At 36.1% G+C, this 26,884-nt stretch overlaps 1 protein-coding gene across 2 annotated transcripts; it reads right to left on the bottom strand.

Annotated features, from left to right (window-relative positions):
- Positions 1 to 1,713: 1,713 nt before the first annotated feature.
- On the bottom strand, positions 1,714 to 22,079 carry MS3_00010497 (uncharacterized protein; the record flags this gene model as incomplete). Of its 2 annotated transcripts, none has more annotated exons than XM_051218874.1 (7): positions 1,714 to 2,128; positions 3,925 to 4,452; positions 6,911 to 7,425; positions 8,301 to 8,405; positions 14,318 to 14,578; positions 21,721 to 22,008; positions 22,076 to 22,079. In XM_051218874.1, 7 exons carry the CDS (start codon positions 22,077 to 22,079, stop codon positions 1,844 to 1,846), a joined length of 1,986 nt encoding a protein of 661 aa, XP_051072544.1. In that variant the 3' UTR covers positions 1,714 to 1,843. The 2 variants fall into 2 exon arrangements, with proteins under 2 accessions (XP_051072544.1, XP_051072545.1); XM_051218875.1 differs by having other exon boundaries at positions 3,925 to 4,449.
- Between the last annotated feature and the right edge of the window lie 4,805 nt (positions 22,080 to 26,884).

Raw genomic sequence — 26,884 nt, 5'->3', positions numbered from 1 at the left:
TATTGAATAAGCTCTTTATTAAACCGCGTTTATAATGAATAGGACAGTGACTATGAAAATTAAGATATTGTCCTGTCCATGTTGGTTTTCTATATATAGCACGTTTGATGGAACCATCATCTCTCCTAGTAATCAGGATGTCAAGAAAAGGAAGTTGGTTGTTCTTCTCTTCTTCACATGTAAAAGAAATGTGCTTTTGACTACTATTGATTTCTTCTAACAAGCAGTTTATGTCTTCAATTTTATCACCTATGATTATTATATCATCCACATATCGTTTATACAGACCCATCTTACGAATTGAGTCTCCAACTAAATTTTCCATATATCCCATGAACACATCAGCCAGCAATGGTCTTAGAGGGCTGACCATAGCTACACCATCTATTTGTCTGAAGTGTTCACCTTCAAATGTGAATTTTACATTATCTGTACATAATAATAATAAATCTTTAAGAGTTTTAACAGGAAAAGGCAGTGGAAGGTTTTTCGAAGAAATAAAGTCACACAAAATATCAATGGTTTTCCTAAGAGGTACATTTGTAAATAAAGTGTTTACATCAAAGGAGCACATTGTCTTTGTCTTTATATTTATATCCTTTAAGTAATTAATTAATTCAAATGAGTCAGTCAAAGAATACTTACAATATTGATTTCTGATAGGGTTTAATAATTTTGTAAGCCATTTTGCAAGGTTGTGTGTAGGTGACCGACACATCGATAGAATTGGACGTAGGGGGGTATTAGGCTTATGAATTTTCGGTAATCCATATGAATTAGGATATGCCGAACCCATAGGTTTTAATAAATTAAACTCATCCTTGTTAATAGCATTCATGTTTAACAATTTCACAAGATTCGAGTTTACTTTCTTTTCTAATTTACGTAATCCATCAAAGTCAACATCAGCCAAAAATTTGGTTTTATCACTGAGAATGGATTCCATTTTATTTTTGTAATCTGACTTATTCATAATAACAACACCAGATCCTTTATCGGGTTTTTTTCTCTGCTGTCAATGCTTTGTCATGAAGTCTAGATACCAAGTTTCTATCGATGAATCTCGGTAGATAACCATTTTTGATGAGGGTCTGTCGAAGATCAAATAGTTCGCCATCTATTGTGTCATTGGAACAAATTCGCTTGGTCCTTGAGGATAAAGAATGAATTAAGTTCCTTTTTCTAATTAATGGAACCCAACTGTGGAAGTTCGTGTATTGTCCATTCCAAGTGGGTTTTCTGTATATCGATCTCTGTAATAAACCGTCAGGCATTCTTTTTAAATGGATATCAAGAAAATGAATTTCATGGTTTCTCTCTGCTTTTAAGGTGAATTGAATTGATGGGTGGCAGTTATTGAAAATATTCAAAATATCATTGAAGTCACTATCTTCTTCGCAAATAATGAAAGTGTCATCTATATATCTTTTATATAAATGAAATCTTTCAATTATTGGTCGAAGTACCGAATTTCCTTACCCCTTGATTAGTACGTTAACCTCATTTGTTATTTATTGTCGAATCCATTTTTGCGATTCAATCCCTTCTATCCTTCTATAGACATACATTTTCCATATAACTATATATACGAATGTACAGCTTAAGTAAATGACTTCGTCGAAAAGAGAAAAATTTTCTTCACTGAATTCTCTTTTTCTTATTCAATGACACTATGGATTATTTTAATTAACAAAAAAAAAACAAACAATTTAATTTATTACTTCTAAACGTTTTGTAATTTATAGAACTGACTACTATTTATAATAAAGTAATATAATGTCAACTAAATAAAAAAGAAGAAACATTTCAGTAATATTTATCATTATTTTTTCTCAAAAATTAATTAATCTTGATCTATCATAGACCAATCCTCTAAATCAGCAATCTTATGACTTTCATTTATTTTATGTGTAGAATTTCCATTTAATTGTTTAGTGGTTTTATGTGAAAGTAATTTAATTGAAGGTTTCCATTCAATTGATTTATTGATATTATTAGTAATGAACTTTTGATCAATATTTTGATGAGTATTTAATGGATCTGACACTTGTGGGTTGAATAAATCGAATTGGTTGATTGATTGTTTATTGTTTTTATTGATTGACAAATTAGAATTTTGCAAATTAGACTGGAAGAAGCAAAACAAAAAAAGATAGACATGAAAATAAAGTGACATTTTGAAATGTTACATTTGACAGTATTCATATTGAATTAATTACGTCGGTTATTCCTAATGGAGTATAGGCCACCAACCACCATTCTCTAACACACTCTGTACTCATCCTTCCTTTCCAGGTTTATCCAAATTTTTTTATTTTTCTCATGTCTGTCTTCATTTCTCGACGTAATGTGTTCTTTGGTATTCCTATTCTCCTCCTTTGGCCATGAGGATTCCAAGTAAGGGACTCCTCAGCAGTGTGCGTCCACGACCTCACCCCCTGAGAGGTCCGAACCCAGGTCTAATTTCAACTAATCCGCGAAATTGAGCGACACATTCACCAGTCTTTAGTGAGTTACTATCTCATAGATGACACAGTTGAACTCCACTGGTCACTACTTCTCACTAGAACTCCAGGATATACCTCTTGAAGCGCACTGCAGAGGAGTCCCATAATAGGACGAAACGGCCGTCCAGTGCTTCCAGATTTTCCATGGTGATCTAGCTTTAAGTGACTCATGATCTTAACCATTGAAATTACTTAATGATATGAAAAGCATCTATATAAGATAATCAAGAAATGTATTAAATTACAGACTACCTCCATTTTGAAGGTAAATGTTATTGATGTAACGTAATTTTATGCAATTGATTTGGTAAATTCATGGAAGATAGATCCCTGGATTAAAAGTATTTATTACGATTCAGATAATCTCTACATCTAGAAAGAATAATCATGTATGCTAAGTCATCTTCATTGATGTTCATAATCTCATTTCTTAAAAAATATTTCAAAATTCATATAAATAAAATAAACTGCATAGTTACTGACAAATATCTCCTAATAAATACAGTAACATGTTTGTTTATGTATTAATGCTATGGTTGAACTTAACAGTTTCAAATAAATTGAACGTTAGATAGAAAGTTTATAAGAAACATTCTTTTTATGATGTTCTGACATTTTATAACTTAATGTGAACTATAGTGAGATTATAATTTATAGACGAATCAATCAGATTTAAGAATATTAGGTCATAGATTTTGGTGCGAAATACATTCATACATTTGGTTAAATAACATTTTATCAGAAGGGGTTTTGTGGAGATTTTAGAAATTTCACTGATTGAAATCATGAGCCAATTGAAGCTAGGCCACCATAGAAAACCTGGGGACACTGTACAGCCGGCCGTTTCGTCCTAGGGAGGAACCCCCCGGCAGTGCGCACCCACGACCCCGCAAGATTCGAGCCCAGAACCTGTCGGTCCCGCGCCAGGCGCTTAACCAACTTGACCAGCGAGCTGGCATCCTGTGGTGTTAATATCTAACTTCAACCAATCCACGAATAACGTTTTGTCGTTTTAGCTCATGTCAGTTAGTGATAAAAAAGCGTAAACCAAATTCCTAACTCTAACTATCAACTGTGAATCATAATCCTTATTTTTCAAGTTATTTTATAACCTTCGTTTTGCCCAAATAAGTAGGTAGACACTCCCAAGATCAATTTGGCATCACTCAAAGGTTATCCATAAATTATGATCTGTATTGCTTTCCTTTGTACTATTTAAACGTATATTAATTTAATTTCGGTTATTTATTTACTCTGAAGAGGTAACATATATTAAGTGACGAAACATCATCAGAAATATAATTTTTCTACTCAATAGGATATAACAAATATATACAGCTATTATTTATGACAATAACACATTGTTAAAAATAGAAATTCTTCAATAAAACTATCATAAGCAATTCATTTAATTTACATTTTGTTCAATAACATTATCTAATTCATTGACTTCAATCGGAATATTTTGAATAAATAATTGTTCATTAGTGAATGATACATCCTTTGTGATATTAACTGGAACCAATGGTAAACTAAGAGTAGAACTGATCATCGGATTATTATTATTATTGATCGAATTTGGATCTCTGGTTTGTATTGGAATTGTTGATGAATATGTTTGTTGTTGCTGTTTCCGTTCTTGTTGGTGGTGCTGTTGCTGTTCTTGTTGGTGTTGCTGTTGTTGTTCCTGTCGATGTTGCTGTTGCCGTTCTTGTTGGTGTTGTTGCTGTTGTTGTTGATTATTTATAATTGTATTTAATAAGGGAGAATTTTTAAAAAAATCATTTTTTCTTAATGTTGAATAATCAAAATTATTTAATATAATTCTTTGAGGTTTTGTTGTAATTTGTGCATATGGAATATAAATTTGACCAGATTTATCTACAAGCCAATCACCAATATCATATACAGTTCGGACTGTATTATTAGGAAATTTCTGAAACTTCTTATAAATAAAATTTTAAAAAAATAAAAGTATATTGTATGAAGAGAAAATAAAATCTCGATAGTTTAGATCATGAGTCAGTTGAAGCTAGATCACCATGGAAAACTTGGAAGCACTGGATGGTCGTTTCGTTCTATTGTGAGACTCCGTGGTACTGCGCATCGACGACCTAGCATCGCGAGATTCGAACCCAAGACTTAACGGTTTCGCACAGGAGCTCTTAACCATTAGACCACCGAGCCGACCGTCATCCAAGGGTGTTAATGTCTAGCTTCAACTAATATACGAAATTGAGCGACACATTCACTATTGTACTGAGGTAGATATCTGACACAGTTTGGCCCCACTGGTTGAGGTTGGTTGAGGTTAGACATTAACACCATTGGATGCCGGCTCAGTGGTCTAGAGGTTAGGCGTTCGCTCGCGAGGCCGATATGTTCTGGGTTGGAATCCCGCGGGCAGGATCGTGGATGCTTACTGGTAAAGAGTCCCAAAATAGGACGAGAGAGTCGTCCAGTGCTTCCAGGTTTTCACTGGTTGTCTAACACCAATCGGTTTATGATCTCAATCAAAAACTTACCAATCTCTACCACCCTATATTGATTATTATCTACTTAGCTTGACCAAGGTATCTTCGGCTTATTCTGTAAACTGGGAAGGTCTTTGCACTATGTATTCAAGTTGATTTTAATAAGTGAAACATTGAAACTATTTATTCAGTTTCAACTACGAAAATGTTTTGTATAGGTATAGTTTTATTGTTATCTCTAAGCGAAATTACTTAGTTAATATTGTGGTATGGGTTAGTTATATCCACATAAGTAGTATATAACGGTGGTCAGGTATAGAATGTATTTCCCCACTCGAGTTCTTGTTCACTACAATATTACTTTATTAGTACCCCAATTAAATCATGGGCTGATTAATTCTCTAATCAAGCAAAGATTCCCAATAGTTTTTTTTACAAGAATAAATATTTCTACTAATTAGTTATTAAAATTAATTAATTAATTAACAATTACATTAAAGTGGACTGAGCCATGTTGGTAGATGTCGACTACCTGGTTGGGATCAGCGAGATGATAGCAATCGATTGTTATAGATCTTGAATGACATGACTCAAAATCGTTTGTAATGGTGCAGGTTCATTCACTTTTTGTGTTCTCCCTAATTTTGATCTTTTGAATTCTTCATGTTCCTTCTTTTCTCTTTCCAAATTTATTTCACTGGATTATACTCCTTAGATAACATCTTCAAACCGTAATGTTTCCGATTACTGCTTATACTTTTACTACCTCTACCACTATGGAGTTTGGATCGACAATTGTATCTGTGTGCTAATATGGTATCCCAACTGGAACTGATGTACGTACGTACGATGTTTCACGTTGATGATGACTGACTGAATTTGCGTTTTAAAAAAGTTCTGACAACCTATAACTATTAAAATTACTTCAAAAACTTATAACCGCAACTAAACTAATCATTGGTATATTTCCCTAATTATCTATTTTCTTTGGAAAAACAATCAGGGTATTATTTTATTGGAATATATACATGAAACAGATAAATACGATTGGAGCAGAATTTGTTACAACCTAGCATATGGTAGTGTCTAATTGTTGGAGAGACCTAGAATATTCCACGACAAAAACACATGAAGCGGTTTTGAAAACACTTGGAAACATTTCATCCAGTCAGCATTGAATAGAAGTATCTCAGACACATCTAGAAAGTGAAAAGTAGGCTGTTACATTTCTGATTGGATGATTGCCTGTCCTGTTACTATGTTTCGTAGGACTCCAGAACGTTCAAAAAACCTAAGAACATCTGAAACACTATAAATACCCTCGTTTTTCTTTACAAAAACTAACCTTTGGAGTAAAGTGTTCTTTCCATATTCCATGTCTTTCCTCTCATGTTAAAGTTACGGTGTAGAGTTAGCCTGGCGCAATTAAAAGAGCCTAGTCAACCGATTCAAGCGTACAGTCAGAAGATTTATCACTAGTACTCTGTCAAACCCACGTGGGTTATTCTAGCCTCCAGACAGACCAATTTATTTATTCTTCTTGAGTCATATTTTAACCGTCTCAGTTATTCACTAGGCAACCTTGACTGTTTTTTTAATGTGAACATACTTGTATCCATTGCTTAACCTATTCATCCATCATCTATTTTTAACTTATTTTCATCTGGTTATGCTTTATCAAAATGATTTGGCATATTTACCTTGTTCGTTATCGCTTTCCTAATTTTCATTTTTAATGCTTGTCTGAAATTAATTCATCTAACTTAACCAGTATTGAATTTCTTATTTACCGCTAAAGTGATGACCTACAATCATACTGAGCTGAGAATTGATTACTCTATAATAAATAGTCCAATCATTATTGTTACGTCGTAACATACAGTCAGTTGTAATCAGGGAATTAGGAAACTAAACAAGAAAAGTATTTACTGTAGTGTCTTTTCTTTTCTCATGATCACTTGGTTGACTAATGGTTGTTGTATAAATTGAATTATGAACTTCATCGTAAATAAATTCCATTGATGAACCATTATTATTAGGATTAGGATTAGGATTAATGAATGAATTATGCATTGGATACTTGGAATAAAATGAATTTTGTGGTAAACCTGAATATTGTTGCGTATATTGTAATGGATTTTGATGTAGAATAGGATAATTAGTAGTAGGTGATGATGGAATAGAATTTGATTTATGATAAACAAATGGTGAATGATTATTATGTGTCATTGTCATCAGGTTGATTGGTTCAGTCCATTGTTCATTTGTAGTTGAGATTGTTGTAGTTACTGTGGTAGATAATTTCACTGTGAGTTTTGGCGTTTCCGATGGACTAACATGTTGAATATAATTTAGTCTTGTTTTTGGTGATAATTTTCTTGGCTGATCTATACAGAGTAGTTGATCAAGACAATTATTTCTTGAATGACCGATATGAAGATTTTCTTGAAGAGAGTTAAAAATAGAAACGATCTCATCGATAGTAGTTGGTAGATGAGTGATAAACAATATTGTATTTCTCGATAAAACCAATCATATTTACGGTAACAAGTCTTGGATTTCGGTGTGAAATTCATTCATTCATTTGGCTAAATAGTGTTTTTCAGCATTTTAGCTGATGTCATTTCATGACGAAAACTTCAAATCTAGTTCGTTACCCTAACTATCAACTGTAAATCGTAATTATAATTCCTCACATTGGCTTATAACTCTCATTTAACACTAGTAAGTAGCTGGACATGTTCAAGATCATTTTAGCATCTCTCAAATGTCGTTCATAAATTATATTCTCACCTAATTCTCTAGTACTTAATTCAATCTAAGAACTAATTGAATTACTACCAAATTGTGGAACACTTCTCCCACGTTTATTTGGTTGGTGATAAACAACAGAAAAACAAATCTGTCGTGAGTATTTTTAGTCTTATAAACTAACATCTCCAGCGAAATCCAAACTTACCTCCAACTCTGTTTTGCTGACAAGTACCTGCCAGTATAAAACTTATACCAACCAGAGCTTCCTGGCGACGCCCTTTGGCCCGCTAACATCAGTTTGCAAAAATACGGGAAAAATGTTTAATTAATATTTGAATCAGGAAATGTCAGTGAACGAGTTGGGTGGATTGTAGTTGAGCAAAAACTGGTTACAATATTTGCGGAACGAACTAGTTGAATTATTTCCAAATTGTGGAACACTTCTCCCAATTTTATTTGGTTGGTGATAAACAACAGAAAAACAAATCTGTCGTGAGTATTTTTAGTCTTATACACAATAATCCTGTATATCATTGTTCAATAAATAATATGTACATCAACTTACTCAAATAATTTTTCACAGTAAAACATCGTACAAAAAAGAATATATTGAAAGCAATTGAAACACCAACAAGTCCAATAATAAGTTGTATCAGGTTAGGTGAAATATCTGGAAGTAACAAAAATAAACAAAATATAATGAAACAAAAGATTGATTGAGAACACGAACCGATTGATATTAGATCACTACCGAAAACCTGAAATCACTAAATGTTCGTTTCGTCGTATTGGGGGACTCATCGGTAGTGTGTATCCACGATCCCGCCCCGCGAGATTCGAACCCAGCGTCTTCAGTCTCGCGCTCGAACGCTTAATCTCTAGACCACTGAGCCAACAGGCATCCAACGGTGTTAATGTCTAACCTCAATCAACCTCGACTAGTGGAGCGACCATATTCTGTCGTACTGAGATAGATACCTGACTCTCCCCGACACCGAAGCCCCTGGGGTCGAGTCCTGTGAGCGGGGTCGTGGATGTGCACTACTGGGGAGTCTCACAATAGGACGAAACAGCTGTCCAGTGCTTCCAGGTTGCCAATGGTGGTCTAACATTAATCGGTTCATGATCTCAATCAAAAACTTATTAATCTCCACAATCCTCTACTGATTAATTATTAAACTAAATTCCTTATTTCTTTATGAATCTTTTTGAAGTTTTCAAGTTAATTTAGATGATTTGTTTTTTTGTTACTAATTTTTGAAACTTCATAAACCATTTTGTCAAAGAGTGTAATGGAAAGAACACAATGTAAATCCATCCACAGCATTTTATTGAACAGTATTGTCATTTATTTGTTTCTTCTCCTTGTCTTGTATTTTAACCTTTATTTAAATCTCTTTTAATTGCCCTTTATATCCTTTAATCTTCCTCGTCTAAGATTTTATTATTAGTCGTTAGTTAAAGACTTACCTTCAGTTACTTAACTCTAGTGCTGCATGTTGCCGAACTATCGACATTAAGGTAGTGTTGACTGAACTCAAGGTCACGGCGTGGTTCAGAGCGTGACTGTTAACTTTTGACTCTGTTTCAGGTTACTAGAATCCTTGCAGACAGATATCAGATACCAAACTGTTGGGAATATTTGGTTGATTCTCAGGTATTGAACTATTGTGTATTAACCATATCTTTTATCAAATATGGATGGTGGTTAGCAATGGGATCTAGGACGTGCATTTCGTCCTATTTGAGACTCGTTAGCTGGATATATATTCATCCTAGATTCGATGTTCACTCCGGGACTCAAACCCAGTACTGTTCATTTCGAACACAATCACGTTAAATTAAACATTAACACGGTTGGATACTGGCTTAGTGGTCCGATCGTTAAGCACTCGCTTGCGAGACTGATACGTCCTGGGTTCAAATCTCGGTGTCAGGGGGCGGGATCGTGAATGTGAACTGCTGAGGAGTTCCATACTAGGACGAAATGACCGTCCAGTGCTTCTGGGCTTTCCATGGTGATCTAGCTTCAATTAACTCATGATCTCAACCATTGAAATGTCATATTCCTTAATGTTGTTCGATTGTATTATTACTTACTTACTTACACCTATTACTCCTCGTGAAGGAGCATAGGCCGCTCACCAGCATTCTCCATCCAACCCTGTCCTGGGCAATCCTTTCTAGCTCCGTCCAGTTGTAATTCATCGTTTTCATATCTGCTTCTATTATCCGACGCAATGTGTTCTTTGGCCTTCCTCTTTTTCGCTCCCCTTCAGGATTCCAAGTTAGGGCTTGCCTCGTGATGCAGTTCGACGATTTGCGTAATGTATGTCCTATCCACTTCCATCGTCTTTTCCTAATTTCTTCTTCAGCTGGAAGTTGGTTTGTTCTCTCCCACAGAAGGCTGTTGCTCATGGTATCCGTCCAATGGATGTTGAGTATCTGGCGTAGACAGCTATTTATAAATACTTGTACCTTCTTGATGGTGGTTGTTGTAGTTCTCCAAGTCTCAGCTCTGTACAGTAGAACTGCCTTGACGTTCGTATTGAAGATTCTCACTTTGATATTGGTTGAAAGTTGTTTTGAGTCCCATATGTTCTTCAATTGTAGGAATGCGACCCTTGCTTTGCCGATCCTCGCCTTTATGTCTGCATCTGAACCTCCTTGTTCATCGATGATGCTTCCTAGATATGTGAAGGACTCTACATCTTCCAGAGTTTCGCCATCAAGAGTGATTGGGTTGCTATTCTCCGCTTTGAATTTGAGGACCTTGGTTTTCCCTTTGTGTATGCTGAGGCCTACTGATGCAGAGACTGCTGCCACACTGGCTGTTTTTATCTGTATTTGTTCATGTGTGTGCGATAGGAGGGCTAGGTCATCTGCGAAGTCCAAATCGTCTAATTGATTCTGAGCTGTCCATTGTATTCTGTGTTTTCCTTCAGATGTTGAGGTCTTCATAATCCAGTCGACCACCAGAAGAAAGAGGAAGGGAAAGAGTAAACAGCCTTGTCTGACTCCGGTCCTTACTTGGAGTGCGTCTGTCAGCTGTCCTCCATGCACTACTTTGCACTGTAGTCTGTCGTATGAGTTCCGGATAATATTGACAATCTTCTCAGGAACTCCGTAGTGTCGAAGAAGTTTCCATAATGTCCTCCTATCTACACTGTCGAATGCCTTTTCAATATCAATGAAGTTGATGTATAGTGATGAGTTCCACTCAACTGATTGTTCGACGGTGATCCGTAGTGTTACAATTTGGTCTGTTCACGACCGATCCTTACGGAATCCAGCTTGTTGATCTCGAAGTTGGGAGTCTACTGCATCCTTCATCCGGTTCAGCAACACTCTGTTGAAGACTTTCCCTGGTATTGACAGTTGTGTAATGCCTCTGTAGTTTTCACATTTGCTCAGATCTCCTTTCTTTGGAATCTTGACGAGGTGTCCTTCTTTCCAGTCCATCGGCACTTGTTCCTCCTCCCAAATCTTTTTGAACAGAAGATAAAGCATGCTTGTGGTTGTTTCGATATCTGATTTCAGTGCTTCAGCTTGTATGTTGTCGGGTCCTGCTGCTTTCCCGTTCTTGATTTGTCTGAAGACCATTCTAATTTCTTCCGTCGTTGGTGAGTTGACATTTATAGGAAGATCTGTGTGTGCTGCTTCGATGTCCGGTGGATTCATTGGAGCCGGCCTATTCAGGAGTTCCTCGAAGTATTCTATCCATCTGTTCCGCTGTTGTTGAATTTCAGTGATTGGCTTGCCTTCTTTGTCTTTGACCGGCCTCTCTGGTTTACTGTATTTCCCTGATAGTTTCTTCGTTGTATCGTGAAGCTGTTTCATATTTCCTTCTCTAGCAGCTTTTTCTGCCGTCGTTGCTAGTTCTTCCACGTATTTCTTCTTGTCGGCTCTAATGCTCCTCTTCACTTGTTTGTTTGCTTCCATGTATTCAGCTTGTGCTTGGACTTTCTCTGCTCGTGTTCGGCTGTTGTTTATTGCTGTCTTCTTGTTCTTCCTTTCTTTGATCTTGTCCAGTGTTTCTGTAGAGATCCATTCCTTATGATGGTATTTCTTGAGACCGAGAACCTCTTGACACGTTGAAGTTAATGCTTCCTTGATGCCTTTCCAGTTGTCCTCCATACTAGTTTCTTCTTCTTTCAGTAGATCTTGTAAGGCTTGAAACCTGTTGTTGAGAGCTATGTTGAATTCATTGAGTTTGTCAGTATCTCGAAGGAAGGCTGTATTGAACCTTTGTAGTGCTGTTTGTCCACTTGTCCAGTTCTTTTTTAGCTTCAGTTTTAAATTGGCTACAACTAGGTGGTGATCTGAAGCTACGTCAGCACCTCTCCTGGTTCTCACATCTTCCATTGTCCTTCGGAATTTTTTGTTGATGCAAATATGGTCTATCTGGTTCTCTGTAGTGTGGTTCGGTGAGATCCATGTAGCCTTGTGTATACGTTTGTGTGGAAATATTGTGCCTCCTATGACCAATTTGTTGAATGCACACAAATTTGCAAATCTTTCTCCATTTTCGTTCCTCTCTCCCAGTCCATGTCGTCCCATAATATCTTCATATCCAGTGTTGTCTATTCCGACTTTGGCATTTAGATCTCCCATCAGAATGGTGAGGTCCTTTCTTGGGCATTTCTCAATGATTGACTGCAGCCGCTCGTAGAACTGATCTTTAATGTCGTCGTTGCTATCATTGGTGGGTGCATAACATTGGATAATATTCATTAAGATCCCCTCCTTCTTTGTTTTGAATGATGCTTTGATGATTCTGGATGATTCTGTTCGTAAGAAACCTTTATACATGAAAGTGCAATTCAACGGGGATGTGGCTAGTGACACTCTGAAATATAGGTTAACCAAAGTAATCATCAGGACATTCTATGCAGCCAATCTTGCGTTGACCTTCTCTTGTCGACCAGCGATGTCTACTCAAACGAAGGATAAGTTACCCGAGTTGGCCTCTTCCATGTGCATTTACAAATTCAGCTGCTCCTATGGAGATAGCTATATAGGGCGTACTACCAGGCAACTTAACCAACGAATGAGTGAACATCTACCAACTTGGTACATAAAGGGCCAGAGAAAAACTATTCGCAGTTCTATATTGGCACATCTTATTGATAGCGGTCATGCAGTAGATAAATCGAAATCATTTCGAGTTATCTATCGTATACCTCCATCATTTCCCGACGGAGTCCGTTCCCGTCTCCTATATATAGCTGAAGCCATTGGAATTCGTACATATAACCCCAATTTATGTGTACAGAAGAAATACGTGACTCCCCTATCCCTACCATGGCCAGTTATAACTTAACTAACAATTTTTATTTTATTTTTTATTTTAAATTTTATTATTATCATTATTTATTTATTTTATTCTATTCGTGTTATCGTTAACCTTATTTTCACATCTAGTATTTGTTTGTAATTTTCCGCCTCTTTGTATTCTTCACTATCTAATTATTTACACACATCTTATTACGTAATGATTTCAATGTTTTGTGATTACTATTCCTAGTCTATTTACCCATGTTTGTTTGACCTTCTATTTCCGACGTTTAACTATTGATAAGAGTTTTGTTATTGTATTTTATTATTCTCACTATTATCAGTTCAGTTGTCTTCTTACTATCAACTTGTATTTTTACCTATTATGTGTAGTGACTTATTCTATTTCATTGTGATTATTGACTCATATTGCCTTGATTGGTTTAAAAAAATTTTCGTATAAATATTCATGTATATTAGAGTAAAGCCTGATGACGATCTAATTGAAAACAATTGTTCGCTTATATGTGTTGTTCTAATTTTCACAATGGGAATCTTTAAGATTCTGGATCCGTGAGATTCCCATCCTACAAGTGCATTTCGTGCTACTTTGGATAGCATAAGAGCGACTCCCTGAGTGTGTGGAGCATTGTTCTCTTCGTGACCGGAGTATAGCAGCAACTCTTCCGTAGCTAGCCTTTTCTGTCCAGCTTGGGTCCAGTGGGTTTCGCTGATTCCCAGTACTGCCAAGTTGTATCTCCTCATTTCCATTGCTATTTGACTGGTCTTCCCGGTTTCCCACATTGTTCGAACGTTCCATGTACCTATAAAATTTTTTGCTCTGGTTGTTAGAAGGGGCATCGGCCTCGTGGCTTCCGAAGGAGCTCGGCTTTCACCATGAAGCGTCATAATTCTACTAAATGAAGACCTTCTAACTCCCAGGGCAGAGTTAAAATGGTTTGAATTATTTTTTCTGGTAAGCGTTTTTCTAGCGAGTTAGTTTTCTACGGGATGGGGACGCTAACCCCATGCCCAACCCTCCTCCTTTACCCGGGCTTGGGACCGACAGTAACCCTATAAGAGCTACAGGCGGAGTTGATTGTATTATTGGTCAAATTAAACGTCATTATTATGATAATTGTAAAACTAACTCGTAATTAGTGAACTTAATAATCACGGATTCGATCGAATGATAATATGAACTTATATAAATAATTGCCTCCTAATTTGTTTATCATCATTTCCTTCATAGAATTCCCCATTATGTTAAGTAAATAAATATACATGTTTAACAATAGAACTTACCTATTGGAGTTGTAATATCTATAACTGTATCATATTTGTTCACTGTTTTCATATTTGTCGTGGTTAATTTTTGTTGAATATGATATGAATCTAATTCAATAGAATTAGATCGTTTCCCACGAAATGTACACCACCATTGTCCTTTCTCATTAATAGCATTTAAATGTATTAAATATTCAATTTGTATATGATCATTTGACATAGATCTATAAATGCATTTAGGAATAGCCAATGTTACTGCATCATTACAAATTGTTGATGCTATTTATCATCATTATAATAAGAATAAAAAAAGACAGAAGTTGAAAATTTGAATATTATTAAAGACATATGAGAAGATGAAAACTGTTGAGTTGAAAGTAATCAACAAAAAACTTTGAATTTACATTTTGTACGAATCAACACATTTCAGTAAAGGGGTTTCAGTAATCATAAGGAATCTGGTGTTGGAGTGCACATCATTATGAAGAATCACTTTACGAGACTAATCAACTTAGTTATTTTAGTCACTGCTATCCTGAAAAGGGTTAAATGTTAAGTGATTGAAAAAGAAGAAGGAAAAACATTGGCTTATGTTTCACATTAGCTGTCATTCATTACCAAGATGTACCTTGAACCTTGAGGGAACTGATTCTTCTTGTGAGATTTGTTATATCTTGTGACCACCAATTAGAGAGCAGTGACTTGTCGATCGGATCAATGACGCGTAAAACACGTGCGAGCAGCCTAGAGTCCGATTGGCCCTGCTTTCCGCCTAGCCCAGCCAGTTAAGTTCAGAACACTAATCTGAGCCTCTGCGATATTAATCATTATATTTCAAACATACTCTGTTTATATACCAATCAAACAGACCATAACATACCAATAAAATAGAAAACAACATTTGTACAAGATTTGGCCAAATGTGGCTGTGAATGGTGGAGGCAGTGACTAATAGACAGTGCATAATTCGAGAATGGTAAAACGTATAATAATAATTTATGGGTCAAAATAAAGCTTATAATAAAAGGAACATTAATATGAATAGTTTAGTTATTTAACAATTATACGATAAAAATATACGTCTAGTATTGGTCCATAAAAGGATCCCAAAGTTACCATTCATTATGTTTCTCGGGTCCTAACAAGATTCCAGTCACAATATTAGATATTATAAGTGAGCTTTGCAGTTCGTGACTGATTTGTAAGACTAAAGTATTTATAACTGATTGATTACGGAGAAGTGGCCACTATTTCTCTAGTTCATTTTTAGCAATGATCGTGTTCTATCGATCAATTTACAACGTGGTCCCTAGTCTAAGTGAGTCGATATTGACAAAAGTCTTGAGAAATATCTGAAATCAATTACTTCATGACAATAAATACATATTATGTGGTCGAAATGGTAAATAAATAAACAGATTTCTTCGTCATAGTAACTGATATGCATGTATTAGTCAACTATTAAGGGAATCATGTGATCAGTCTGTTTTGAGCAACAATATACTGCAAAAGTCTCATGCATTTTAACAAGACCAAAGAAAAATCATTTCTATCAGAAGTAGTAAATGCATCAGCTATTCAGAATGATTGTCATTTCAGAAAGGATCGGCTTAACACAGAAAATGCCAATCAAAAATTTATAAAATATTATTAATAGTTGAATTCATGAGTCTATTAAAGCTAGATCACCATAGAAAAACTGGAAGCACTGGATGGCTGTTCCGTCTAGCGTGCGGCGTCGTGAATGTACACTGCTGAGGAGTTTCATACTATGACGAAACGGCCATTCAGTGCTCCAAAGTTCTTCACGGTGGTTTAGCTTTAATTGACTCATGAATTCAACTATTAAATTACTACAGTTTCCACAAAACCACTATTCTGAAAATATGATTAATTGTATATGTATATTTGCTTTGCGAACAGCACAAACATATAAATCTCCACAGATTTTAAGACATTTAATAAAGTCAGATTTAACCTGGATGACTAATTAAACTTCAAATCAACCACTGCCTTAGGATTCCCAAGAAACTTGACCTTCTAAAGTTATGGTGGTCAGTGGAACTACTTAGAAGTTAAAGAATTATGAATGATTGGACATAGTTTCAGATTATTATAGGGTATTCAAGTTTAGAAATAAACCTGATAATTTCACCTTTTTCGAAGAAAGGTGCTTAAGATGTTACATCGGATTTTAAAGCAACATATCTTTATCAAATAAATAAATAATAATCAGTTTAGGTGTTCTGGAGATTGTTAAGTTTTTTTGACTGAAATCAGTTGAGCTAATCCGTGTCGGGTAGAAACAGGTGTCTACCTCAGTACAATGGAAGATGGCCGCGCAATTTCGTGGATTGGTTGAGCTTAGACATTAACACCATTGGATGCCAGCTCAGTGGTCTGGTTGGTTAAGCGCCTGGCGCGAGGCCGATAGGTTCTGGGTTCGAATCCCGCGGGGTGAGGGATCGTGGATGCGCGCTGCTGATGAGTCCCATACTAGGACGAAATGGCCGTCCAGTGCTTCCAGGTTTTCCATGGTGGTCTAGCTTCAATTGACTAATGATTTCAGTCAAAAAACAAATAAAAATATCATAATGAGTAGAAAAATTAAATTTTCTGACATTTCATGAATCAGTGTAGGCCACTTCTTCAGAGAACAAATAACCCAAGTTTAAATAGTACAAAGGAACGAACCAAGAATATTATGTGTGATTGATCCAAAATAGGTTTGACCAAGTCAGTGTTATGTTATTCCAGTCAAAGTGATTCATATGAGACATGTTCATATATTTGTGTGAGTGGATGTTTGCTAAAAGGGTGAAAAAATGTGACATTAGTGGTGAGAAAGTCTAGAGTTTAATTTGTATGTACGATAATAATGTGAATAGAATCAGACATGGTAACTTGGATAGATAGTCCAAGTTGGCTGGATACTGAGGCCTATTTTTTTCTATTGAGAGCAATAGAATTATATGGAAAGCTTCAGCTATTCGTCTTTTTGTATTATTTCAGTTTTTTGATATCATTTTAATGGTTTTTGAAAATAACATGAGCTGCTATAAAGTTTTCTGGCTATGTGCTACATATGCCCAGCTACCACTTACATTGACAAGTGATATCGGATGAGGTAGGAGTAGATTCTAAGGAAGTTAGGAACAATCAAACGAAGGTATGTAATCAACCCATGAAATCATTAACTGTTACACTCAGAAGTGTTTGTAAATGTGATTTACCAGAAGGAGGTCCTATTGGAGGCAAAGGGTGACTAAGAATCAGTGACAGTTTTGCAGATTCATTCATTCGCAATAAATCTTAAACTTACTTGTCCTTTTTAACCGACTTATTTTAATTCCTTTTTTTCTCAAACTACGTTCTGAGTTTGAATATATCAATCCTAAGGTCCAACTTTATAACTTCAACTAAATTGAGCATTCTCGGTAGAAAGTAAACTGTAACTATATTTTTGTAATATCTCAATGAATAGAAAATTGTACTTCTTATGTTTAGTGACTTACATTAAGTTACTTCTATAGAGTATATAACTAAATAACCGAAATAAAATCAAGACCTGGCTATTTATTCAACCTAGACTGTTTTTTTCAAATAACCACATTTGACCCTATTGATTTAACACACAATCTTCACACACATACACACACACACACAGAGACCCAATTTTAACTCCACTACTTCATATATTTTTCATACCCACTATCTGACGCATAAATTTATACGGTTATACGTAACACAGAAGAATCACCTTGACCGAAAATAACACGACATTGACATGTTCAGACCTATTGTGTTTTTGATTGCTTCATTTGTACTATGTAAACTTGTATTGATTTTATTTCAGTTATTTATTTATAGAAGTGACTTCATGTAAGTCAATAAACGTCAGAAATACAATTTTCTACTCATTGGAACATCACAAAACTGTATTTATTATCATGTTCTAGGTGTCCAGTCTTTTTCATTATCCTTAATACTATTATTATTATTATTATGACTCCTTTGCTATTCATCTTCCTAACGCTATCTAGTTATGGTTTTGTGATATGGCGATTTGGGGTGATACACATTTGCTCTAGGCTTTACTTGGATCATAATGGTAAAAGGTATGCTATGCTGACAGTGTTGAGTGAATGAATAATAATTAAGATAGTGCTTGGATAGTGGCTAGCAGTGGAATCCAGGACGCGCGTTTCGTCCTATTTGGGACTCGTCAGCTGGATGTACCTGCATCTCAGATTTGATGTTCACTCTGCGACTCGAACCCAGTATGCATACGCACAGTATGCATATATGCCAATAACAGACTGATCAATTGCTGTCCTAAACATCAATGGGAAAATACAAGCCAAACAATACCAAGTGAATTTAAATTCACCTCATTGCACAAGCAAGTGGCTATCAGGACTCAGTAGCTGAGTGGATAAAGCGATGGCGTTTGAAGTGAATAGTACTAGGTTCGAGTCCCAGAGTGAACATCAACTCTGAGATGCAGATACATCCAGCTGACAAGTCTCAAATAGGACGAAACGCGCGTCCTGGATTCCACTGCTAGCCAATATCCACCATTGCTTACAAAAAGCATGTGAATTAAGTCAATGTCGAGGCATATGCACAGTATGCACATATGTCAATAACAGACTGATCAATTCCAGTCTTAAAACCTCAGTGGGAAGAAATAAACCAAACAACACCAAGTGAATTTAAGATAGTGATTTTTGTGAAATTTCAAACCTCGAACGATGTTTAGGTGTCTTGAATATTTAACTGCTTTTGCATTGAATCCTTCTATATCTTCTTAGATGAAACTAGGAAGTAACCCCATGAATGTAAGACTGGATGAGAATTGCATTATTAAATAAGTTTAGATGTAATTTGTTCCTGTTCCTAGGAATTTCGAGAGAATTCCTACCCACAATGAAATTTTATTGCCTCAAAAAGAAAATACATTTTGACAGATATGTTTATATCATTGTGATAGTTATTTATCAAGAAGGAATGAAATCAAATGTGGTGTTGTACCTTTTACTACACCGATTGAAGAAGAAACCTACCAACTGCGTGATTCTCAGACGTCATTAAGTTATAGCGGTAAAATTGCTATACGACGACCTTGACCAATGTATCAGACAATCAGGAAACACTGCTTAGTTATACGCAATTAATAATAAAAAGCAGTAAAATTACAATGGAGTAATGGTCTTAAGATGGCTTTTTAATGAGAGAGGTCAGGCTTACATATTGTGAGTTGAGTTGCTGTTGCGAGTTGGGGTTAAAACCTCATAGGGTTTCAGTCACCAGTTGACATCAGCTATAATTCATGACAGTTTGGGTTGGGTAATAAGAATTAAGTTAGGGTTATGCGTTAGTATAACGAATCAGTATGATGAGACTATAATTTGTGAATGTTCTCTAAACAATACTAACGTAACTTTGAGAAGCCTCAGCCACTTACGAGGGTCAAGGAACAGTTAAAAATTGATGTGAGGAATAAGCATTAGGACTTGGAGTTAGAAGTTAGAGTTAGAAATCGTAGTCAGAGTTTTCATCACAGACTAGCATCATCATCATGAACGAACCAATCAGATCTAGAATAATTTTGGATTTTGGCGCGAAATCCACTCATCCATGTTGGTTAAATATCATTTTATCATTATAGTTAGTGTCAGTTCGTAGTGAAGACCTTAACTCTAACGTCCACTATAGATCCTAATTCTAATTCCTCACATTAATCGATAACCATGTTTTAACCTTAGTCAGTAGATGGAGATTCCCACGGTCACCTAAGCATCTCTCGAGGGTCATCCATAAATCCTAAATTCATGTACTAAAGTTTTAAACAATGTATTTTATCTTAAACCCAACCACTTTTTTCGACTATTCACTTATATATATAACAGTAGAACCTGAAAAGAATTTATTGAAAATATTCATTACTCATCAACTGTTGTTATCTGTGTTTTATAGATCTTAAGTCACATTAATCCGTGTCGGGTAGGAACAGGTGTCTACCTCAGTACAATGGAAGATGGCCGCGCAATTTCGTGGATTGGTTGAGCTTAGACATTAACACCATTGGATGCCAGCTCAGTGGTCCAGCAGGTTAAGCGTTCGCGCGCGAGACTGAAGGTCCTGGGTTCGAATCTCGCGCGGTGCGGGATCGTGGATGCGCGGTGCTGAGGAGTCCCATAATGGGACGAGTCAGCCGTCCTGTGCTTCCATGTTTCCAATGATGGTCTAACATCAATAGGTTCATGATCTCAATCAAAAAAAATAATTATATACTGGTTAATCTGTGTTGTAGCACAAATGACTGAGTTATGCACAAGTTGTAGTTTTCCACTTGTGTGTATTACAGTCATGTAGTTCAAGACTTTTTGTGACGTAAGCTTTCGATACATGAATGTAAGAAAACAAACTGGCCTAATCTACTCGTGTTCTGATTGGGTTAGTTGATCGTGAAAACAATTTTCATGGTCTAATGTATCCGCACCATGGAGAGCTAACTGTTTAAGTGGTCATTAGTATTATTGGAGTAAAATGGATCCATTAGTGGATTTAATACCTTAGTGATCTCTTAAGTGGGCAAATAAAACTTGCATGCATAAATAAAACGACATAGATCACTGGTACTATTTGGTTTTCTTTGAAGTTATCATTGGTATAGATTTATAAAGAAAACCACTAGCTTATTAAAGTGACCAATAGAGTTCAAACGGGTCTGTTGTGAAATAGTAACTCATTGATGACAATAGTTGATGTGTCGCTCAATTTCGTGGATTAGTTGAAGTTAGACATTAACACTGTTAAATGCCGGCCGGCTCAGTGGTTTAGTGGTTAAGCGTTTGCGCGCGAGACTGGTAGGTCCTGGGTTCGAATCTCGCGGGGTGTGGGATCGTGGATGCGCGCTGCTGATGAGTCCCATACTAGGACGAAATGGCCGAGAGTGGGGTGGGCCCGCTCTCCCTCTCGAAATGCTCTCACACGACCACGCGTATATAGCCTCTGCCAGGGAAGTCCTACTAACTGCATTCTCGTGGCTGGGGTGTTGTTTACGAAAATGAGAGGGCGAAAAGCGAATGTCCGGGGCTTTAACGGGATCCAAAACCGCTGGTGCCCATGGGCTCCGGTATCCTGCGGGAACAAATGGCGTATGAACCGATCGTTGGTCACTGGCTACCATGGGACTGCATCTCCTCACGATGTTCCATTGCCTTGTGGGTTAGACCTTTAGGTCAAAGGCTCGGGGTGTGGCCCCCAAAGAAAACCACCTGCTTCGATTTGGGCACCCGGGCAGTATCACAGCCCCCCCACACACAAATATGGTGTGGCGCATATATATTTGGTGCCCTCTTGTACCAATATTTATGTGTTTAAATAATAAATAATAATAGTACCAGTTTACTTACTTTCATTTACTGGACATGGATTGATACAATTTTCTCGACATACACCAGTTTTACTAAGTGGACAACTTAAAAGTATTAAACTTTCAACTGTATTACGACTTTTAGCATCGCATCGAATACGTATTTGATTATCATTACTTATTAATTGTGTTAATTCAATATGATCATTAGCAATATCTGATAAATGATATGAAGTAGTTATGTATAACAATTTCATAAATATCCATATATGATAGAATAATACTATCATAGAACGAAGCATACATATGTCATTCAATAATTTCAAACCTAGAAAGAAAAATGTAAATAAAGATAAGTAAATGTTAAATTATACATTTATTAAAGCTTAACTTACTCATTTCTTTGTTTTACTGATTAGTCAGTATATAGAACTGATATAAAGAATCGAACACATACTAGTAAGTTATGTACAAAAATGTTGGAAATCAGAAATGTATAGTATTTATAAACTTAGAATTGTGAAATATTATGTTTCAATGGTTAAGATCATGAGTCAGGTGAAGCTAGACCACTATGGAAAACCTGGTAGCACTGGACGGCCTTTTTGTCGCATCGTGGGACTCCCCATCAGTGCACATCCACGATGAGATTCGAACCCAGGACCTACTGGTTTTTTGCTCGAGCACTTAACCACTAGACCACTGAGTCGGCATCCAACAGTGTAATTGTCTAACTTCAGCTAATCCATGAAATTGAGCGACACATCCACAGGGGGCCGTCCAGTGCTTCCAGGTTTTCCATGGTGATCTAGCTTCAACTGACTCATGATCTTAACCATTGAAACTACTATAATATCCACAAAACCCGTTTGATAAATATCATGTTATCATTTGTTCTGTTGATAATTACAATTAAGATAAATGTAAATCCAACTGAATGAATAAGAATAGGGCTACGGGGCAACAATATTATATATGGTTGCATTATCAGTATGGGGTTGTGGAGATTGTTGTGTTATTGATTAAGACCATGAATCGATCGGTTGAATTTAGACATTAATACCGTTAGATGTCGAATCAGTGGTTTAGGGGTCAATCGTTCACATGCGAGATTGAAGATCCCCAATTCGAGTCTCGTGTGCGGGATTGTGGTTACTGATCGCTAAGGAGCCTCATACTGGGACGAAACGGCCGTCCAATGCTTCCAGGTTTTCTGTGGTGGTCTAGCTTTAATCGACTCATGGATTTAACTATTAAAAAAACAGAGTACAAGTTGAATGCCCAAAATCCATTAAATGTTACAGAATAGAGAATGTAATGGACTTCCATTGTCCTTTACAAAATTTTACCGGTAGATGGTCTCAAATAAACTATATTTCAGAGTAAACGCTTCAGCGTTCATTAACCAGACCACGATAATATAAATTGGTATGCTGATTTTGTATATGAAAGTGATGAATGTATTTGAAAGACAGAAAAACTAAAGGCATATCACTTCAATATTTAGAATTTTCACTGAAAAGTAATTTTTGACTGAGATTTAACTAACGCCTTGTTATTGATGTAAACAACAATGCCTAATTTATGATCTATTGCAAAAAGATACTAACTAGTTTGTACTTTACCTTCACAATCTACGTGACTACTCCTTGACTGTGAACAGTCTTTTATCACAAAAAACTATCAATAATAACTGAATTAATCTCGGTGTTGTTGCTTTGACGACTTTTGACTAGAGATTTTAACTACTAGTTGATATGGAGAATCAATCAGAAGTAGAAAAAGGTCAATCGATGGCAAGTAGAAGTGACATAAAGGTCAAGTGCACTTAATTGGAGTCAAAATCAGCAAATTTCCTAAGGGTAGACCGATATATATGTATATATATAATTCGGCAGTACAATACACTTTCTCGCCCACCCTTGTGTTCTCTCTCAGGCAGTCAATTGGGGGGGGTAGCGCGTAACATACCATGTATCAGATTTCAAACACCGCACTTCACAACACTGGGGAGTATAGGATATATGGGATATCGATAGCAGTGGAATTAAGTACATGCGTTTCGTTTTACATATAGCTCGTCAGCTGGAAGTATCTTCATTCGAGAGTTGATGTTCACTCCGCGACTTCCATTCAGTACCGTTCGCCTCGAACACTATCACGCTATCTACTTAGCTGCTGAGTCCTGATAGCTAGTCACTTGTGCAACAAGTCTAATTTTTAATTAAATTTGTAATGGTTTGTATTATCTCATTGTTGATATTTTGACTGAAATTCAATCACAGTCGAAACACGTGTTCTCGATTTCACTACTGGCTAAATTCCATTCCAATAATTCCTCATCAGGTCCTACACTTATATCCAAGTTAATAATCCATAGAATTGGACAGATTTAAGGTAGAGTACATCATTTAAAATTGTAATATGTGAATCGAGGATTATTGTTGGGGTTGAATTATATGAAGTTGTTGACTTGAATCAGTTTATAAGTGAAATGAAATTGTGAGATAAATAATGATCAGAATAAATAGGGTCAACATGGCGTGAGAGGGTGGGTTGGAGTGTGCTGGTCGGCGGCCTATGCTCCATTAGGAGTAACAGGCGTAAGTAAGTAAGTAAATAGGTAAGTGGGGTGAGAGAGAGGATAATGTAATTACAAATCAGAAATTACGTAATATGTAGAATAATATGAATTAAAGCATAATAAATAAAACTTTCGTCTAAATTTCATCGAATCGTTTCACAGTATCTAGGCGCCGAGTTGATATGAGACATTAAAGAGGAAGAATGTTGTATTTGTAAAATCTCAGTGAATGAATTTGAAGTAAATCCAAAGTATAACCTGGCAACCTGGTTCAAAGCCGATCCTTTTACCCTGACCAACTTCGGGGTCAACTAGTTAATAATCAATTATATAATAAAGGTTTGATTAATGTTCATTTTTATGTCCCTAACTTATGATTATTATTTTTATTATTATCATTACACTTGCTAACCTTTATGAGAAGTTTATTCATCATTCATCCCTATCTACTATATCTGACCTAATTCATATTATAGAGGGAGAATGTATTTGTAAAATCTCAGCTTTTTCAAGGAAAAGCATGGACCACATTGTTAGGCAAGACGTTATTATAATAATAATAATAATAATAATAATAATAATTATTATTATGATTATTAATGGCTTTATTCAATATTATCTTTTTGGTACAATATAGAATTCTCAGCACAGGGTATTTCAACAAGTTACTTACTGAACAACGAACAAAAAGGCAGTAGCAAACACAAAAAGAAATAAAAAAAAGGTTTTTTTTAAAAAAAAACCCTAAAAAAAAACTGTACAAACTTTTTAAAATTAAAGACATGTTAAGAATGTAAGTTATTGATTAGGTTAATTCTAACAACCTGTTCGTCACAGAGTATATTTGCTAGGTAAGGTATTATAGAACTTTTATACTTTTCCTTGCATGCATGGATTTTAATGTAATTACGTCTCGTTCTACCAGAAGATATACAAGGAGAAAGATAAGAGTGAAGGGGATGGCTAGTGTCTGATAAAATGACACCTGCCAGGAGTTTGCATGATTTTAAATGTCTATCCACAACCATATTAATCATGACCTCGAAAGATTCACCACACACCTTGCTGACTGCCTTCAGCACTCTTCGCAATACAGCAAAATCTTTTCTCAAAAGCCCGGGAAAGAATAATGGAGAACAGTAAAGAATAATAGGTAATATGCAAGAATTGACAAATTGTAAGAGTAAATGACGAGTAATCCCAAGAGCATGCAATCTCTTTATGTAGTAGGTCAGACGGAAAACCTTCTTTGATAACAATAAAACGTGGGAAGACCAAGACAGATCAGAGGAAAAGGTGACACCAAGATAATTGACCTTCGACACTGTGTTTATCAAAGAGTCTCCGATGGTACAAGCACTATGGGATCTCAAAATGGTGTTTAGATTCCGTTCATGTCTCATGCTAAAGTTAACAGCTTGACATTTAGACGGATTAAGTATGAGACCATTACCAACAGACCAACAATCAATACGAGACAAAAACTCATTCGTTTCTATGGGATGTAAAGAGGAAGATATAGGCATACATACAGTGAGATCATCCGCATATTTCACAAAAGTGTTTTCTGTGGAAGATGGCAGGTCATGCAGAAAAAAGGAGAATAGAAGAGGTGAAAGAACAGCTCCTTGTGGTACACCTTCATGAGACAGTAGAGACTCTGAACTCTTTCCTCCAAACACAGTGTACTGTTCCCTTCCAGAGAGGTAGGAACATAGCCAGTTGGTTATCCAGCTGTCAGTGTTGACGCTGATTAACTTGTTAAGTAAACGTTGTCTTGGTATAGAGTCAAAAGCTGAAGTATAGTCCAGAAAAGCACATCGAACATACTTCTTACCCTTTTCTAAGTTGAACACTATGTTGTGATGCAGAACTGCAACAGCATCTAAAGTGCTTCTTTTGCGCCTGTATGCAAACTGGTATGGGTCAGTATGCTCTTTTATCGCAGGCTGAAGTGGAAGTATTAATAATTTTTCCATGGCTTTGAGGAAGGGTGAAGTTATTGCAATAGGTCTAAATTTTACATTCTTATCACCAAATGCTTTCTTGGGTACAGGAATTATCTTCATCTTTCTCCACATTTTCGGTATGAGATTAGATGAGAAGGATCTGTTAAATATAGTTGTGAACGGATGACACAGAACGTCAGCACATTTTTTAAAAAGGATGTTTGGGATACCATCAGGTCCCAAACATCGAGATGAATTAAGCGACTGGAGACATCCTCATACATCAGTTTCAGTGAAAGTAGGAACACAGCTATTTTTTAAACCCGTGGATAGAGGGAGCATCACATCAGATGACTGACGTACAAAAGACTTATTTAAGTCACAAACATTCAGCTGGTTGTCGCTTCTAAACTTTCTGTCATCTGTAAGTTCTTTAAAGAATTTCCACATACTTGGAGAGTTTTTGCAAGATAAGAGCTTTTGAGTAAACATACAGTTGAGACGTCTAATCTCTAGGTTTATCAGACCATTTAGTTTACGAACTTCATTAGAGTTCTTCTCCTTGTACATTCTTTCTTTCATCCTTCGTAGTCGTTTTAGTTGTGAAGATGTAAGTCGATCAAAACTTACAAAAATGGTTTCAGTGGGACAACAAATATCAAAACAGAATT

Source organism: Schistosoma haematobium, chromosome ZW (genome assembly GCF_000699445.3).
Source record: "Schistosoma haematobium chromosome ZW, whole genome shotgun sequence".
In the NCBI taxonomy this organism is placed as follows: Eukaryota; Metazoa; Platyhelminthes; class Trematoda; order Strigeidida; family Schistosomatidae; genus Schistosoma; species Schistosoma haematobium.
Note: the sequence above shows the minus strand (reverse complement) of the source record. Positions and strands in the feature narration are given on the sequence as shown.